This window comes from Serinus canaria, chromosome 25 (genome assembly GCF_022539315.1).
Source record: "Serinus canaria isolate serCan28SL12 chromosome 25, serCan2020, whole genome shotgun sequence".
NCBI classification, from domain to species: domain Eukaryota; kingdom Metazoa; phylum Chordata; class Aves; order Passeriformes; family Fringillidae; genus Serinus; species Serinus canaria.
In genome coordinates this window covers 12163610-12181109 of record NC_066338.1, presented here as the reverse complement: position 1 = coordinate 12181109, position 17500 = coordinate 12163610, and the positions used below count along the sequence as shown (strand labels likewise).

The window sequence follows — 17500 nt, the reverse complement described above, 5'->3', positions numbered from 1 at the left end:
AAAACAATTTTGGGGTTTCTGGGGGAAAAAACCCCAAATTTGGGTCGGCTCAGGGCAGCTGTGGTGGGTTTGTTCTGCTGCAGTTTGATGGCTTTGAGGAGGTGTCGCTGCCAGATGTGGAAGAGGAGGATGAACCACCCAAAATTCATGGGGGCAGCAGGAACAAGAAGAGGAAGGAGATGGGAGGCCAACACCACGAGAAGGTGGGCCTGGTGTTGAAATTGGGATTAAATGGGATTGAATTGGGATTAAATGGGATTGAATTGGGATTAAATGGGATTGAATTGGCCTGGGGCATCTCCCTGGTGCTTCACACCTGTGAGCACATGAAATTGGGATTAAATGGGATTAAATTGGGATTGAATTGGGATTAAATGGGATTAAATTGGGATTAAATGGGATTAAATTGGCCTGGGGCATCTCCCTGGTGTTTCACACCTGTGAGAACATGAAATTGGGATTAAATTGGGAATAAATTTGGATTAAATTGGGATTGAATTAGGATTAAATGGGATTGAATTGTGATTAATTGGATCTGGGGCACTGCCCTGGTGTTTCACACCTGTGAGCAAATGAAATTGGGATTAAATTTGGATTAAATTAGAATTAAATTGGGATTAAATTGGGCCTGGGGCACCTCCCTGGTATTTCACATCTGTGAGCAAATTAAAAATTTGGATTAAATTTGGTTTGGGGTATTTTCCTGGTGTTTCTCACCCCTGAGGAAATTAAATTTGGATTAAATTTTAATTCAATTGGGATTAAATTGGGTTTGGGGTATTTTCCTGGTATTTCTCATCTGTGAGCAAATTAAAAATTGGGATTAAACTGGGATTCAATTGGGCCTGGAGCATCTCCGTGATATTTCTCACCTGTGAGCAGATTAAATTGGGAATGAATTGGGATTGAATTGGGGTTAGATTGGGATTAAATTGGGGTTGGATTTGGGTTGAATTGGGATAAAATTTGGCTTGGATTATGATTAAATTTGGGTTGGATTGGGATTAAATTGGGGTTGAATTGTGGTTGGATTGGGATTAAATTTGGGATTGGATTGGGGTTGGATTTGGGTTGGTTGGGATTAAATTGGGGTTGAATTGGGAATTAATCTGGATTAAATTTGGGTTGAATTGGGGTTGGATTGGGATTGAATTGGGGTTGGATTGGGATTGAATTGGGGTTGGATTGGGATTGAATTGGGGTTGGTTGGTGTTCCTGAGGGTGTGGCACCAGCCTGGCAGAGGTGGAGGAGGGGCAGGGGCTGTTCCTGCCGAGCTTTGCTTGCCAGCAGCAGCTCAGCTCCCTGCGGGTGTTCAGCCCCCGTGTCCCCTGTCTGTCTGTCTGTCTGTCTGTCTGTGTGTCTGCCTGTCTGTCTGTCTGTGTGTCTGTGTCTGTGTGTCTGTCTGTCCTTGTGTCTGTCTGTCTGTCTGTGTGTCTGTGTGTCTGCCTGTCTGTCTGTCTGTCTGTCTGTCTGTGTGTCTGTCTGTCTGTCTGTCTGTGTGTCTGTGTCTGTGTGTGTCTGTGTGTGTGTGTGTCTGTCTGTGTGTCTGTCTGTCTGTCTGTGTGTCTCTGTGTGTGTCTGTCTCTGTGTGTGTCTGTGTGTGTGTCTGTGTGTGTGTGTCTGTGTGTCTCTCTGTCTGTCTGCCTGTCCGTGTGTCTGCCTGTCCGTGTGTCTGCCTGTCTGTGTGTCTGTCCGTGTGTCTGTCTGTCCATGCACAGGAGGTGGAGTGGGTGGAGGGGCTGAAGGATTGCTCCTGCCCCTGCTCCTGCCACGAGGGGAGCAGCGACCCGAGGCTGAAGAAGAGCAAGAGGAGGAGCTGCAGCCACTGCGGCAGCAAGGTGGGGGGGGGGGCTGGGGAGGGGGTCCTGGAGGGGGCAGGGGGGTCCTGGGGGAGGGCAGGGAGTCCTGGAGCCCCCAGACCCTGGGGAGGGAGGGGATCCATCCAGATGTGAGGAGGGGCGGATCCATCCAGATGTGAGGAGGAGATCCATCCAGCTGTGAGTAGGGATCCCCCAGCTGTGAGCAGGGATCCCCCCAGCTGTGAGCAGGGATCCACCCAGCTGTGAGCAGGGATCCATCCAGCTGTGAGCAGGGATCCCCCAGCTGTGAGCAGGGATCCATCCAGCTGTGAGCAGGGATCCATCCAGCTGTGAGCAGGGATCCCCCGCTGGACGGACCTCCGTGAGCAGAGATCCATCAGCTGTGAGCAGGGATCCCTCCAGCTGTGAGCAGGGATCCCCCAGCTGTGAGCAGGGATTCCCCCAGCTGTGAGCAGGATTCCCCCAGCTGTGAGCAGGGATCCCCCCAGCTGTGAGCAGGGATCCATCCAGCTGTGAGCAGGGATCCATCCAGCTGTGAGCAGGGATCCCCCAGCTGTGAGCAGGGATCCCCCCAGCTGTGAGCAGGGATCCATCCAGCTGTGAGCAGGGATCCCTCAGCTGTGAGCAGAAATCCATCCAGCTGTGAGCAGGGATCCCTCCAGCTGTGAGCAGGGATCCCTCCAGCTGTGAGCAGGGATCCATCCAGCTGTGAGCAGGGATCCATCCAGCTGTGAGCAGGGATCCCCCCAGCTGTGAGCAGGGATCCATCCAGCTGTGAGCAGGGATCCCCCCAGCTGTGAGCAGGGATCCCCCAGCTGTGAGCAGGATCCCCCCCAGCTGTGAGCAGGGATCCATCCAGCGTGAGAGGGATCCATCAGCTGTGAGCAGGGATCCCCCCAGCTGTGAGCAGGGATCCCCCAGCTGTGAGCAGGGATCCATCCAGCTGTGAGCAGGGATCCATCCAGCTGTGAGCAGGGATCCCCATCCAGCTGTGAGCAGGGATCCCCCCAGAGGTGCAGCCCCCCAGCTGTGAGCAGGGATCCCCCCAGCTGTGAGCAGGGATCCCTCCAGCTCTGAGCAGGGATCCCCCCAGCTGTGAGCAGGGATCCCCCAGCTGTGAGCAGGGATCCATCCAGCTGTGAGCAGGGATCCATCCAGCTGTGAGCAGGGATCTATCCAGCTGTGAGGAGGGATCCCCCCAGCTGTGAGCAGGGATCCATCCAGCTGTGAGCAGGGATCCCCCCAGCTGTGAGCAGGGATCCCCCAGCTGTGAGCAGGGATCCATCCAGCTGTGAGCAGGGATCCCTCCAGCTGTGAGCAGGGATCTATCCAGCTGTGAGGAGGGATCCCCCCAGCTGTGAGCAGGGATCCATCCAGCTGTGAGCAGGGATCCCCCCAGCTGTGAGCAGGGATCCCCCAGAGGTGCAGCCCCCCAGCTGTGAGCAGGGATCCCCCAGAGGTGCAGCCCCCCAGCTGTGAGCAGGGATCCCCCAGCTGTGCAGCCATCCAGCTGTGAGCAGGGATCCCCCAGAGGTGCAGCCCCCCAGCTGTGGGTGCCCAGGACAGTGACCCTCCCTCTGTCCCCTGCAGGTGTGTGACCCTCCCCGGCTCTACCGGCACAGGGAGCCCCAGGAGCTGCCCGGCCCCCTCACCCCCAGGGAGGGGAAGGAGCCCGGGGCGCCCCCCGAGCCTGGGCAGGCCCAGGAGGTGCCCGAGAGCCGGGAGGGGCCCGAGGACGGCCCGGGCAGGGCCAGGCCCGGCAGCAGGAGGGGGGAGTGCCTGTCCCCAGGTGGGTGCAGCTCCTGTCACCTGCAGGCACCGCTCCAGGGCCTCAGGCACTGCTCCTGCTCATTTACCTCTAGAGAGTTATTGATATTTATTCTATTAAATATATTCTATTCTATTACTATATATTACTAAATATTTAATAGATATTCTATTCTATTCTATTCACTCTATTCTATTCTATTCTATTCTATTCTATTCTATTCCTATATATTACTAAATATTTAATAGATATTCTATCCTATTTATTCTGTTCTATTCTATTCTATTACTATATATTCAATATATTTAATATATTCAATATATTTAATAGTATTCTATTCTATTAGTTCTACTCTATTACTATATATTTAATAGATATTCTATTCTGTTAATTCTATTCTATTAATTCTATATTCTATTTATATATTATAATTCTAATTCTATAAATATAATACTATATATCTAATAGATATTCTATTCTATATATTATATTATATTATATTACATTACATTACATAATATATATTATAATATATTCCTATATATTTAATAGATATTCTATTCTATATGTTACAGTACATTACATCATATTACATTACATTATATTCTATTACAATATATTTTTATTATTCTATTCTTTCTCTAATATATGTTATATGATATGATGTTATGTTATATTATATTACTATATATTTAATAGATATTCTATATATTACATTACATTACATTACATATATTTTATACATTACATTATATTCCTATATAGTTAATAGATCTTCTATACATTACATTATATATATTATATTATATTATATTTATTATTTATATTATATTATATTATATATTATATTATATTATATTATTTATCTTATATCTATTCTATTATATTATATTATATTATCTTACTACTTCTCTTCTCTTATCTTGCTATGTCTTCTCTTCTATTTTCTTCTCTTCTCATTCTCTTACCTTCTCTTTCTTCCACTCCCTTCTCTCCTGTCTCTTCCTCCTCTGTCTCTCTATTGCTTCTCATTCTGTTCCTCTCCACTTTAACTCTCTCTATCCTCTCCCTTCCATTCCCCCTTTCCATTCCATTCCATTCCATTCCATTCCATCCCGTTGCTGTCAGGTGCAGCCCTGGGCTCTGTAATCTCAATAATCCCCTCCAGCTCTCGGGCCATGAGGGCTCCTTGCAGCTCCCTGACCTTGTTGGGTTTCTCAGCAGGATCTCAGCTGGAAGCAAGGCTGGCCTCCAGCACACCTGGGGACAAGGCAGCCCCTGCTGCCCCTGCTGCCCCTGCTGCTGCTGCTGCCCCTGCTGCTGCCCCTGCTGCTGCTGCTGCCCGTGTTCCAGAAGGTTCCAGTGCAGGTGTGGGCGCTGCCAGGGACGGGGACTCTGCAGCCCCGGGTCCCAGGTGGGCTCTGGAGCTGCCTCAGGGGAGCAGAGGCTGCCCCTGCCCCGAGGGGCTGCAGCAGCCTGGGGGGGACCTGCTGCCCTCAGCAGCCCCAGGAGCTGCTCCCTGCCCGCCCGGGGGGCTCCCCCAGCCGGGGGGCTCTGCCCCAGAGCTGCGGGGAGCAGCTGCAGCAGGGCAGGGCTGCAGGGGGGACACTGGAGGTGCTCCCCAGGCCAGGCCAGGCTCCGGTGCAGGCAGCAGCAGCTCCCTGGGGCAGCAGCAGCCCGAGGCCAGAGCGGGGCCCCGGGAGGAGGAGCAGCAGCAGCAGAGGGTGACAGAGGCCACCGTGTGTGCCAAGAACAGCAAAGTCAGCTCCACTGGGGAGAAGGTCGTGCTCTGGACCAGGTACTCCTGCCTCACCTCCTCCTCTTCCTCCTGTGCCTCCTGCTGGGCTCCAGCTCTTACTGGGTCCTTTCTTTTCATTTTCTGTCCCTGTCCTCTGGGCCTTCCCTTTGCACCTTGCTCAGTTCAGCTGCTCCTGGCTGGGCTCTCACTGGGGGAAAAAACTTCAAACCTTCTCAAAAGGTTCCTCAAAAAGCCTTAAAACCTCCTTCAGAAAACTGGAACCAGGCTAAAGGGGCTCTGAGAAGGGTCTGGGTGGGGGTGGCAGGAGGAGCCTTGCTCAGGGATAGAACTGGGATTGAGCTGGGATTGCTGAGCTGGGATTGAACAGGGCTGGGATTGAGCTGTGCTGAGCTGGGATTGCTGAGCTGGGATTGAGCTGGGATTGCTGAGCTGGGATCAGGGCTGGGATCAGGGCTGGGATCAGGGCTGGGGTATTTGGGTCTCCTGCTGGCTCTGGGCTGCTCTCACAGGGGCTCTGCTCTGCAGGGAGGCTGACAGAGTGATCCTCACCACCTGCCAGGAGAAGGGAGCCCACCTGGACACCTTCCACGCCATCTCCCAGAAACTGGGCAACAAGACAGCCAGTGAGGTGAGGGGGGCTGGGGGAGAGGGGCTGGGAGGGGAGGGGGGCTGCCCTCTCAGTCTGAGGAAAAAATCATCTCAGCTGCAAATAGAAGGAACACAAACCAAACCAAACCCTGTTGTGTTTGAGTGGTGCCCAGAGCCCTGCGTGCCCTGGTGCTGGCAGGGTCACCAGGGACACCTGAGCTGGCATTTAGGGACACCTGAGCTGGCATTTGGCACTGGGCTTGTTTCAGTGGCTGCTGCTCAGCCTCCTCCTCCTCCCAAGGATCTGTTCTGTCTCTGAAACAACCCTCCCAATCTGCCAGATGTGCCCTGGGGAATGGAACTGTTCCCTCCCAATCTGCCAGATGTGCCCTGGGGAGTGGAACTGTTCTAATCTGCCAGATGTGCCCTGGGAATGGAACTGTTCTAATCTGCCAGATGTGCCCTGGGGAATGGAACTGTGCTAATCTGCCAGATGTGCCCTGGGAATGGAACTGTTCCCTCCCAATCTGCCAGATGTGCCCTGGGGAATGGAACTGTTCCCTCCCCAAGTGCCAGATGTGCCCTGGAGAATGGAACTGTTCCCTCCCCAAGTGCCAGATGTGCCCTGGGAATGGAACTGTTCCCTCCCCATCTGCCAGATGTGCCCGGGGAATGGAACTGTTCGCCTCCCAATCTGCCAGAGTGCCCGGAAGGAACTGTTCCCTCCCAATCTGCCAGATGTGCCCTGGGAATGGAACTGTTCCAATTGCCAGATGTGCCTGGGAATGGAACTGTTCCCTCCCAATCTGCCAGATGTGCCCTGGGAATGGAACTGTTCCCTCAATCTGCCAGATGTGCCCTGGGAATGGACTGTTCCCTCCCAATCTGCCAGATGTGCCTGGGAATGGAACTGTTCCTCCCCATCTGCCAGATGTGCCCTGGGAATGGAACTGTTCCCTCCCCAACTGCCAGATGTGCCTGGGAATGGAACTGTTCCCTCCCAATCTGCCAGATGTGCCCTGGAATGGAACTGTTCCTCCCCAATCTGCCAGATGTGCCTGGGAATGGAACTGTTCCCTCCCCATCTGCCAGATGTGCCCTGGGAATGGAACTGTTCCCTCCCCACTGTGCAGATGTGCCCTGGGAATGGAACTGTTCCCTCCCAATCTGCCAGATGTGCCCTGGGGAATGGAACTGTTTCCAATCTGCCAGATGTGCCCTGGGAATGGAACTGTTCCTCCCCATCGTGCCAGATGTGCCCTGGGGAATGGAACTGTTCCCTCCCAATCTGCCAGATGTGCCCTGGGAATGGAACTGTTCCCTCCCAATCTGCCAGATGTGCCCTGGGGATGGAACTGTTCCCTCCCAATCTGCCAGATGTGCCCTGGGAATGGAACTGTTCACTCCCCAAGTGCCAGATGTGCCCTGGGAATGGAACTGTTCCCTCCCAATCTGCCAGATGTGCCCTGGGGAATGGAACTGTTCCCTCCCAATCTGCCAGATGTGCCCTGGGAATGGAACTGTTCCCTCCCCAATCTGCCAGATGTGCCCTGGGAATGGAACTGTTCTAATCTGCCAGATGTGCCCTGGGAATGGAACTGTTCCCTCCCAAAGTGCCAGATGTGCCCTGGGAATGGAACTGTTCCCTCCCAAAGTGCCAGATGTGCCCTGGGAATGGAACTGTTCCCTCCCAAAGTGCCAGATGTGCCCTGGGGAATGGAACTGTTCCCTCCCCAATCTGCCAGATGTGCCCTGGGAATGGAACTGTTCTAATCTGCCAGATGTGCCCTGGGAATGGAACTGTTCCCTCCCAAAGTGCCAGATGTGCCCTGGGAATGGAACTGTTCCCTCCCCAAGTGCCAGATGTGCCCTGGGAATGGAACTGTTCCCTCCCAATCTGCCAGATGTGCCTGGAGAATGGAACTGTTCCCTCCCAAGTGCCAGATGTGCCCTGGGAATGGAACTGTTCCCTCCCAAAGTGCCAGATGTGCCCTGGAGAATGGAACTGTTCCCTCCCAAAGTGCCAGATGTGCCCTGGGAATGGAACTGTTCCCTCCCAATCTGCCAGATGTGCCCTGGGGAATGGAACTGTTCCCTCCCCAATCTGCCAGATGTGCCCTGGGAATGGAACTGTTCCCTCCCCAATCTGCCAGATGTGCCCTGGGGAATGGAACTGTTCCCTCCCCAAGTGCCAGATGTGCCCTGGGAATGGAACTGTTCCCTCCCAATCTGCCAGATGTGCCCTGGGAATGGAACTGTTTCCTCCAGAGAGAACAAAACCCTTCCAGTTCTCTTCCTTATGACTCAGTCTTGTATCAAGTGCCACTGGGGTGTTGATTTTTTGGTTTTTTGGTGTTAGAGAACACCCTGAGCTTGGTCAGACGAAATCCCAGCTGCTGGCAGCTGCCAGGTCCCTTGTCCCCCTTGTCACCCTGGTCCCCCTGTCTGCAGGTGTCCCACAGGTTCAGGGAGCTGATGAGGCTGTTCCACACCTCCTGTGACGGCAGCTCTGAGGATGAGGAGGATGCCACCAGCACCAGTAACACCGACCAGCTGTCAGACAAAGACCTGCTGCTCTCTGAGGAAGAACCTGATGACTGAGAGGATCAATCACTGCCTCACCACAAGAGAGTTTTGGTTTTATTCTCAGTTTGCTGCTAGACAGGTGCTGTGGAAAAATGTTTGCACAGGTACTTGAGACAGCACCTTAAATTTTTATTGTTTTGTTGTTCCATTTCCAGCCTGTTCCAAACCAAAGGCAGGAAGGAAAAGGGGAAAATTCTTTAGGACTCCCCTGGGGAGTTTCAGCAGTGGAATACGAGAACTTGTGGACACTGAGCTGGCCTTGGGGTGAAGCCTCTGACCAGGACTGTAAATATTGTACCCTGAGATGTCAGTTTTCATCTGGAACAAACACGAGACCTTTTCTAAGTTCTCCCCTTGTGCTGATTGTGTGTGAGACCTCACAGGCTGCATTTTCTATTTATTGTGGGGGTTTACAGAGCAAATCCAGTTTGCACAGCTGGTAAAAAAGAACCAAAAAACCACCAAAATATATAAAACCATCCCTCACAAAAGCAGCTTTCCTCCTTTGTAACACAACTGGGAGAACTTCACCCAGAAGTGAGGAGAGTTTTTTTTTTAGGTAAAATGAGAAGAAAGCAACAGCTGGGCCATCCCCAAAACCACTCCCTTCCTTGGGGGAGCCTGGGTTAGTCAGAATCTCCTTCCTCCTCAGATCCAGCAGCTCCACAGCCTGTCTCATAGCACTGGGCCAGGGTTCTCAGCTCCTCCAGGGCCTCCTGGAAGTCGTCCTGCTCCAGCCCAGCTGCACAGGAGCCGCCCCAGCGCCGCGGCCGCAGCTCCCGGCAGAGCCCCGAGAGCAGCGAGTGCAGGCCAGGGCAGCTCTGCAGGGCTGCCAGCACGGGCATGCTCTGCACACCTGCAGGGGTTAAAGAGCCACCACAGCCTCAGCTTGTCCCCTGTGCTGTCACAGCACCCAGCTGGAGCTGTCACAGCTCTGCAGGGTGACAGCACAGCAGGGGTTAAAGAGCCACCACAGCCTCAGCTTGTCCCCTGTGCTGTCACAGCACCCAGCTGGAGCTGTCACAAGGGGTTAAAGAGCCACCACAGCCTCAGCTTGTCCCTGTGCTGTCACAGCACCCAGCTGGAGCTGTCACAAGGGGTTAAAGAGCCACCAGAACCTCAGCTTGTCCCTGTGCTGTCACAGCACCCGGCTGGAGCTGTCACAAGGGGTTAAAGAGCCACCAGAACCTCAGCTTGTCCCTGTGCTGTCACAAGCACCGAGCTGGAGCTCAGCTCTCACAGCTGTGCAGGGCTGCCAGCACAGGGATGCTCTCCACACCTGCAGGGGTTAAAGAGCCACCACAGCCTCAGCTTGTCCCCTGTGCTGTCACAAGCACCGAGCCCGAGCTCAGCTCTGCACACCGGCTCGGCTCGTTGTTGGTAATTTTGGTTTTCAGTAATTTTGGTTTTCAGTAATTTTGGTTTTCAATAATTTCGGTTTGTTGTTAATAACTCTGGGCTGTTGTTGATCATTTTGAGCTCTGTCAGGCCCTGATCTCTGTGCTGCAGGGTTGAAGGGGTGTTTGTTACCTGCTGAGGAAAAGCCCTGAGCTCTATCCAGGAGGAAGCCTCGTCTGCTCAGGAGAGGAGAGAAGAACTGGGGGAAGGGAGGCTGGGTGTGGCAGGGCTGCTGGAGCACCTGGCATGTGCTGTGAGGAGAGGAATGAAGTCACCCCGAGCTCCCTGCTCTGAACCAGCCCCCCCTGAAGCTCCAGCCCTGCACCCACCTGAAGGCTCCTGGGAACTGGGAGTGCAGGTGGTGCTGCAGCACCTGCCCAGGGCTCTCACAGCTGTGCAGGGGGGACCTGGGCTGGCCTGGGCAGCTGCTGCAAAGGAAATTCAGGGTGTTCCAGCCTGGAACCATCCATGCCTCAGCTGCTTTTCAGCTGTTCTGCTCTAAAATTAGCAGCACTCAGTCAGCAGGCTGCTCCTCAGCGGGGCCCCCAGTGAGGAATCCTGCAGGAAATGCAGCTCAAATGCAGATTTACCTGGTGGCTTTCTCCTGGCACATTCCTCGCAGCACAACAGACTGAGCAAAGCAGGAGCTGACCTTCTGCTCCTTCCAGGAGGACAGGAGCTTCCAGGGCAGGTCCTGGTGGGCACTTAGAACATCAGGGAGCGAGGAGCCCGACAAGGCAGGGAAGGGAAGAGCTGCCCAGGCAGCCACAACCTGGAGTGGGGGCACAGAGCAGAGTCTGGAGCACGGCTGGGGGCGTGCAGAACAGCTGCAGCACAGCTGGAAGGTCTCCTCATCCTCACCTTCCTCCCAGAGAAGGTGAGGGAGTCGGCAAAGTGCAGCATGGAGGCCTGGGAGGAGCAGAGCCTGTAGGGAGCCGTGAGGGTGTCGAGTGCTGCAGCCAGAATTGCACTGCTGTGGTAGTTCAGGGATGCCTGGGGAGGAGACAGAGGCAGGAGTTGCAGGACAGCTCCCAGTTTGTGTATTTAATTTAACCAGACTGTAAATTGTGCCTCTAGAAGAGGTGGTTTGCAGTTATTTCAGGGCTGGGACGAGCAGCCAGGGTGTAGCTGCAGTTCCAGCCCAGCTGTTGGCTGATAAATGCTTTGGTGCCAGTTTCTTTCTCTTTCCTTGGCTCCTTGGGGCTCCAGTGAGGCTGGAGTGACTCCAAGCATGGAGAATAATGTGGTGAAGGCTTTTCTTCAGTGCCAGCACTGCAGGCAGCACAGTGGCCAAGGAAATGTGTTACTATCCTCAAAAGCAGGAAGAAAACGACAGAGAAATGAAAAGCTGGCAGCTAAGTGCCAGTGAAAAAGCAGGAGAAGGTTTCTGCTGAGCAGAACAGCACCATGAAAAGCCATAAAATAACAACAGAGCTGCAGGAAACACTGAGAGAGGGCTGGAGCTGCAGGAGCTCGATGCCCAGACCAGGACTTACATTGTAATTTATGTATGGAAAGGTCACAGGAGGTTCTGGCTTGAGTCCCAAACTCCCGCTGAGGGACAGGGGGCAGAAGAGAGAGCTGTGACGGGAGAGGTGGGCAATGCCCAGGGCTGTGTTCATCAGTCTGCAGAAACTCTTCTGAGGGTCCTGGGGGGAAAATCCAACCCTTGGAACCAAGAACCTGTCAGAGGCAGGCTGGGCACCTGCTCTTGGCTCTCCCCAGTGTTTACTCACTCCCACAGCACTCAGGGCTGGAGTCAGGCCCCAGGTCAGGATCCCCTTCCGTGAGTACTCGTCGTGGAGCAGCTCTGTCACCTTGGCACCAACTCCAGAGAATCCATTGTGCAGGTCACAAAGCACCTGAAACCCCTGGGGGAAACAGCAGCAGCAGCTCAGGTTCAGCTTCACCTCGAGCAGAAAGGTTCCTGGAAGCAAAGGGAGCCTGGACAAGGTGAGCACCTGAAGGTAGTCACACTCCTCCACGTAGAAGTGCAGCCGATCTTCCAACTCCTCCACACAGGCAGGGTCCTGCAGGAGACTTTCACCCTGCCCAAAGGCTTCGAGACAACCACAGTCCCTAAGGGACAAAGGGGTTATTTCATCCTTTCTGTTCATCCCTGAAGGCAAAACTCAGCTCCTGGTTTGGGGTCTGGACCAAAGGCCTGGCCATACCCATCGTGCAGGTACTGCCGGATCACGTAGAGGCTCTTGGGGTGCAGGGGCACGTTGAGGTAATCAGACCAGAGCCTCACTGAGGGAGCGTCCTGGGAGCCTGCAGGAGCTGCACCTGCAGGGAGGCAGAGGGAGAGCAAAGGTCCTGAAAGCTCTGAGCCTCCCCTTTGGCTCTGAGCATCCCCTTCAGCTCTGAGCATCCCTGAGAATGCAAAATCTGTTTTTTAACTTACCCAGTTTTTAGCCCATCTGTTGCTGACCCAGCTCCCCCTAAGCCAAGCACTCTTATCCCACAGTTTTCCTTCTCCCTGTTCCCTAACACGCTGTCCCACAGCAGGGGCCTGGGAATTCTCATTCTGCCTTTCTGGAACTGATCCCAGAGAAGGAACCCGCCCCGCACCGGCCCCGCGCACACACCTGGTCCCGCAGCACCGGGATTCCCCTTGGCGTCCCCGGCAGCGTCTCCCTACGGGAACAATCCCGGCACGGCTGTTACGGGGCGCTTGGCCTCGTCCCCGGGAGGAGCGGGGTCCTCGTCCCCGGGAGCGCTGCGGGACCCGCGGCCGCGCTCACCCTGCGGCTCCCGGTGTCCCGCGACGCGCAGTCCCGGTCCCGGTAATCGGCGATAGCCCCGTCCCTGCGACACAAAGCGGCGGCAGCTGCGGGACCCCGGCCCGTCCCGCACTCCCCAGCTCACCGGCGGCTCCGTTCCCTCCCGTCCCGCACTCCCCAGCTCACCGGCAGCCCCGTTCCCTCCCGTTCTCTCTCCGTCCCGCACTCCCCAGCTCACCGGCAGCCCCGTTCTCTCCCGTCCCGCACTCACCAGCTCACCGGCGGCTCCGTGCCCGCCTCGTCCGGTCTGAGCGCGCCCACGCCGCCTGCAAACAGAGCCCGGTGACGGCGGGGCCGCCCGGTGCCCCATCCCGCCCGGCCCCCGCATCCATCCCGCGCTACCTTTCAGCTCCAGCGCCACCAGCCGCGGCGCGGGGCTCTCGGTGCCGCCCGGGCCCCGCCCGAAGCGGAGCAGCGCGGCCGCGCGGAGCTCGGCGGGCTCGGCGGGGCTGCGCAGCGCGGCGGCCTGCGGGGAACGGCGGCCGAGAAGCGATCAGAGCGAGCCCCGGGCCCGGGCCGACCCCCAGCCCGTCCCGCAGCTCCCCCCGCACCTGCAGCCCCCACCAGTGCGCGCCCACGCAGCCCGAGTAGTGGCCGAGCTGCAGCGTGACCGCCTCCCCCAGCATGGCCCCGCCGCAGGAACCGGGAGCGCGTCACGGGGCCCGCCCCGGACGGGCGGAGACGCGAGCGGGGGCGGGACACGGACACGGACACCGGGGGAACGGAGCCTTTATTGCGCTATAGGGGTCCCGCCAGCCGGTCCAGCTGCCGCGGGTTGGAGCCGCTGAGGAACCGCAGCTCCGCCTTGCCTTCCTCCGTGCGCGCTGCGAGAGAAAAACAGAGAAAAACCGAGAAAAACGGAGCTGGAGGGGCTGGGGGAGGGATGGAGGGGCTGGGAGCGGGATGGAGGGAGGGAATGGCACGGCAGGGCGGGCACGGCCCCCGGCCGAGCCCCGGGTTTCCCCCCTCTCCCAGCACTGACCTTTCTCGTGCTGCAGCCAGCGGCGCTCCAGGTAGTAGCCGTAGCAGCTCTCGAACTCCTTCGGGCTGTAGTTGGGGACCGGGATGGGCACAAAGGGGTCCAAGGCATCGAAGCCCTCCTGGGAAGGGAGGTCAGGCAGGGTCAGTGCTGGGGCTGGGTGGGGACACGGCCCAGAAGCCTTGGGAGCTCAGTCATGGAGTTCTGGAGAATCCAGAGTTGGAAGGGACCCCCAAGGATCACCCAGTCCAACTCCTGGCCCTGAGACCCCCCAGCGATCCCATCCTGTGCCTGGGAGTGGTGTCCAGGTGCTCCTGGAGCTCTGGCTGTGCCCATTCCCTGTAAGTGCCCAGCACCCTCTGGAAGAGCCTTTTCCTTTTCCAGCCCAACCCTCCCCTGCCACAGCTCCAGGCATTCCCTCGGGCCCTGTCCTGGCCACAGAAATCAGAGCTGCAGATCCCTGAGATCCTTCCAGGCTCCTCTTTCCCAGCTGGACAGAACTGCCCTCAGATGCTCCTCCAGACCCTCCTGGGGCCACTCTCCAGCAGCTGCAGAGCTTTCAGAGATCGGGATGCCCAAACTGCCCCAGGGCGGGGACAGTCCCTGCCCTGTCCCTGTGCCTGGCACAGCCCAGGACACTTTTGGCTCCCCTGGCACTCAGGGCACTGCTGACCCCAAGGTGTGTGTGACCCACAGAGAGCCTGAGCAGTGTCCCCTTGAACAAAACCAGGTCACCAACCAATTTTTTTGTTTGTTTCTCAATGTGAAGAGAGTTAAAAAACTCCAAAAGAGGCCTTGACTCACCTTTCCCAGCAGCTCCTGGGGAGTGTAGGCTGAGCTGGGTTTGAAGAGCGAGCCAGTCTGGCTGAGGGTGGTGACAATGGCACCTCCAGTCTGGAAGGCAGATCAGAAATAAAAATCCTGTCAGCTGCAAACCCAGGGCTGGTTGAGGATCAACCCCTGGGGCGTTTTTTATTGCAGGATGGAGCTGCTGGAGCAAGTGCAGAGGAGGTTCCATGATGGAGCCCCTCTGGAGCCAGCCTGGGAGAGCTGGGGGTGCTCACCTGGAGAGGTGAAGCTCCAAGGAGAGCTCAGAGCCCCTTCCAGTACCTAAAGGAGCTCCAGGAGAGCTGGAGAGGGACTGGGGACAAGGCCTGGAGGGACAGGAGAAGGGGGATGGAGGGGATATTGGGCAGGAATTGTTCCCTGGGAGGTGCCCAGCGCAGCTGGGGCTGTCCCTGGATCCCTGGCAGTGCCCAAGGCCAAGCTGGAGCCACCTGGGTTCATGGAAGGTGTCAGGGGTGGCACTGGGTGGGATTTAAGATCCCAACTTGGGATCTGGATTCTTCAGAAATTCTGCAAGATTCACTTTTTATCATGCTCCAATCACACCAATCCTGGCTGCTCCACGTGAGCACAGGGAAAATAAATACACAGCTCATGTTCCCAGGGCTGGCATTGAAACTTTTCTTACCTTTAAGGGGTTTTCTATGCCAACAAGTCAAACACTTTAAAATGGACTTCCCTGTACCCCTTTAAACCTGCAGCTACTGGTTCTAGCTCTGAGCATCCAGGGGGTTGAAAAAGCAGCAGCAGGAGCTGAATGCTACAGCAGAACGTTCAGAAACCAGAAGTTCTGATTAGCTCAAGGAGCTCAAGGAACCCAAACTGTCCCCAGGGCTGTCAGACCCCTCCAGCTCCAGCAGAGGAACCAGGAAATGCTGCTGCAGATTCCAGCTGTGCTCATTGTCCCCAGGGCTGTCAGACACTGCTGCTGTGCCCTCAGCACTGCTGGACTCTGGTTTGTGGCAGATTGAACTGCTGGGGTTTCACTGCTGGCAGAGGCAGAACTCACCCAGTCGTTGGTCAGCATCTTGCGCAGGCTGTGCACCAGTGTCAGCTCCTCTGGAGAAACCTGGAGGGGATGGCCTGCATCACCTGCACTGCCAGCAGCTTCTGAGACACAAACCCCCCTCCCCTCCCTCCAACCAGGCTGGCAGGATCACTTATCTACTCCAGGATCACTTCTATCCTCCAGGATCACTTCTATCCTCCAGGATCATTTCTATCCTCCAGGATCACTTATCTACTCCAGGATCACTTCTATCCACCAGGATCATTTCTATCCCCCAGGATCATTTCTATCCGCAGGATCATTCTATCCCCAGGATCATTTCTATCTCCAGGATCACTTCTATCCACCAGGATCATTTCTATCCTCAGGATCATTTCTATCCCCCAGGATCATTTCTATCCTCCAGGATCACTTCTATCCTCCAGGATCACTTATCTACTCCAGGATCATTTCTATCCTCCAGGATCATTTCTATCCCCCAGGATCATTTCTATCCTCCAGGATCACTTATCTACTCCAGGATCACTTTCTATCTTCCAGGATCACTTCTATCCCGGATCATTCTATCCTCCAGGATCATTTATCCACCACCAGGATCATTCTATCCTCCAGGATCACTTCTATCCTCCAGGATCATTTCTATCCTCCAGGATCATTTCTATCCTCCAGGATCATTTCTATCCTCCAGGATCATTTCTATCCTCCAGGATCATTTCTATCCTCCAGGATCATTTCTATCCTCCAGGATCATTTCTATCCTCCAGGATCATTTCTATCCTCCAGGAACACTTATCTACTCCAGGATCATTTCTATCCTCCAGGATCATTTCTATCCCCCAGGATCATTTCTATCCTCCAGGATCATTTCTACCCTCCAGGATCATTTCTACCCTCCAGGATCATTTCTATCCTCCAGGATAATTTCTATCCCCCAGGATCATTTCTATCTTCCAGGATCATTTCTATCCTCTAGGATCACTTCTTTCTTCCAGGATCACTTCTATCCACCAGGATCATTTCTATCCCCCAGGATCATTTCTACCCTCCAGGATCACTTCTATCCTCCAGGATCATTTCTATCCTCCAGGATCATTTCTATCCTCTAGGATCATTTCTATCCTCCAGGATCACTTCTATCCTCCAGGATCATTTCTATCCTCCAGGATCATTTCTATCCTCCAGGATCATTTCATCCTCCAGGATCATTTCTATCCTCCAGGATCATTTCCATCCTCCAGGATCATTTCCATCCCCCAGGATCACTTCTGTCCTCCAGGATCACTTCTACCCTCCAGGATCATTTCTATCCTCAGGATCATTTCTATCCCCCAGGATCATTTCTACCCTCCAGGATCACTTCTATCCACCAGGATCATTTCTATCCCCCTGGATCATTTCTATCCTCCAGGATCATTTCCATCCCCCAGCCACGGTTTTTCCTTTGCCTTCCCTTCACCCTGCAGCATCAAACCTGAGTCATGCACTGAGCAACAGCCAGGCCCTGCTCCTCCAACACCCACCTGCACTTCTGCCTCGGGGAGAGACAGCAAAAACTCAGGAAAAACTGTCTAAAGAGCAATATGAACCTCTCAGGCCCCTCCAAAGCCTGAATGTTTTCAGGGATAGCCACAGAAACCAACTGAGAGAGCCTCGCTGCTCCTCCCTGCAGCAGGAATCAGGGCTGTCCCCAGGGCAGAGCTGGGGACTAAAATAAATCATTTTTATTTTTTTTATATATTTGTAATCCTGCAATCCTTTGGTGTCTAACTCCAAACTCCACATACACTGCGAGCTCCAGCTGTCCCACTTTGGGCAGACACAGCAATTCCTCTCCAGCCTGGCACTCAGGGACACCTCACTGCCTCAGGCCTTGAAAAATGCAAACTAAACTGAGCTGGGGGGAGCAAATTTGGGGTGAATGGCTTCATACCTGAAGCTGTAATTGGGAGATTAACCCCCA

At 54.8% G+C, this 17500-nt stretch overlaps 3 protein-coding genes across 14 annotated transcripts in view; 1 reads left to right on the top strand and 2 right to left on the bottom strand.

Moving 5' to 3' along the window:
• Nucleotides 1-8871, top strand: part of GON4L (gon-4 like) — a 35910-nt gene extending 27039 nt beyond the window's left edge. For 5 of the 8 annotated variants that reach the window (XM_050984892.1, XM_050984893.1, XM_050984890.1 and 2 more), the window contains 6 exons: nt 84-203; nt 1318-1839; nt 3412-3610; nt 4811-5387; nt 5874-5976; nt 8388-8871. In XM_050984892.1, the coding sequence (XP_050840849.1) occupies nt 84-203; nt 1318-1839; nt 3412-3610; nt 4811-5387; nt 5874-5976; nt 8388-8537 (1671 nt within the window). In that variant the 3' untranslated portion in view covers nt 8538-8871. The remainder of the gene's footprint in view (nt 1-83; nt 204-1317; nt 1840-3411; nt 3611-4810; nt 5388-5873; nt 5977-8387) is intronic. The other 3 variants (XM_050984895.1, XM_050984897.1, XM_050984891.1) reach the window with 2 other exon arrangements.
• Nucleotides 8872-8902: 31 nt separating this feature from the next.
• Nucleotides 8903-13405, bottom strand: MSTO1 (misato mitochondrial distribution and morphology regulator 1). Of its 4 annotated transcripts, none has more exons than XM_050984899.1 (14): nt 13258-13405; nt 13049-13172; nt 12918-12972; nt 12668-12731; nt 12512-12560; nt 12095-12209; nt 11882-11999; nt 11657-11791; nt 11417-11569; nt 10782-10913; nt 10511-10692; nt 10250-10348; nt 10053-10171; nt 8903-9378 (listed from the first exon to the last, which is right to left on the bottom strand). In XM_050984899.1, exons 1-14 carry the CDS (start codon nt 13330-13332, stop codon nt 9149-9151), a joined length of 1650 nt encoding a protein of 549 aa, XP_050840856.1. In that variant the 5' UTR covers nt 13333-13405; the 3' UTR covers nt 8903-9148. The 4 variants fall into 4 exon arrangements, 1 of the variants encoding a protein (XP_050840856.1); XR_007780026.1 differs by having other exon boundaries at nt 9236-9378; nt 9802-10171; nt 13258-13403; XR_007780024.1 differs by lacking the exon at nt 8903-9378 and adding an exon at nt 9455-9570 and having other exon boundaries at nt 9641-10171; nt 13258-13403.
• Nucleotides 13406-13419: 14 nt separating this feature from the next.
• DAP3 (death associated protein 3) overlaps nt 13420-17500 on the bottom strand; it is a 21016-nt gene continuing 16935 nt past the window's right edge. For both annotated transcript variants that reach the window (XM_050984915.1, XM_050984916.1), the window contains exons 9-12: nt 15541-15600; nt 14490-14579; nt 13689-13806; nt 13420-13530 (exon numbers count right to left, since the gene is read on the bottom strand). In XM_050984915.1, the coding sequence (XP_050840872.1) occupies nt 13445-13530; nt 13689-13806; nt 14490-14579; nt 15541-15600 (354 nt within the window). In that variant the 3' untranslated portion in view covers nt 13420-13444. The remainder of the gene's footprint in view (nt 13531-13688; nt 13807-14489; nt 14580-15540; nt 15601-17500) is intronic.

What these genes read in the sequence shown, in the direction of transcription:
- MSTO1 (XM_050984899.1), bottom strand. Translation starts at nt 13,332, where the DNA reads ATGCTGGGGGAGGCGGTCACGCTGCAGCTCGGCCACTACTCGGGCTGC. An exon ending in CAGCCCTGAGTGCTGTGGGA is followed by an intron (nt 11,570 to 11,656) that starts GTGAGTAAACAC and finishes TTTTCCCCCCAG; the next exon opens with GACCCTCAGAAGAGTTTCTG. An exon ending in TGCCAGGAGAAAGCCACCAG is followed by an intron (nt 10,349 to 10,510) that starts GTAAATCTGCAT and finishes TTTCCTTTGCAG; the next exon opens with CAGCTGCCCAGGCCAGCCCA.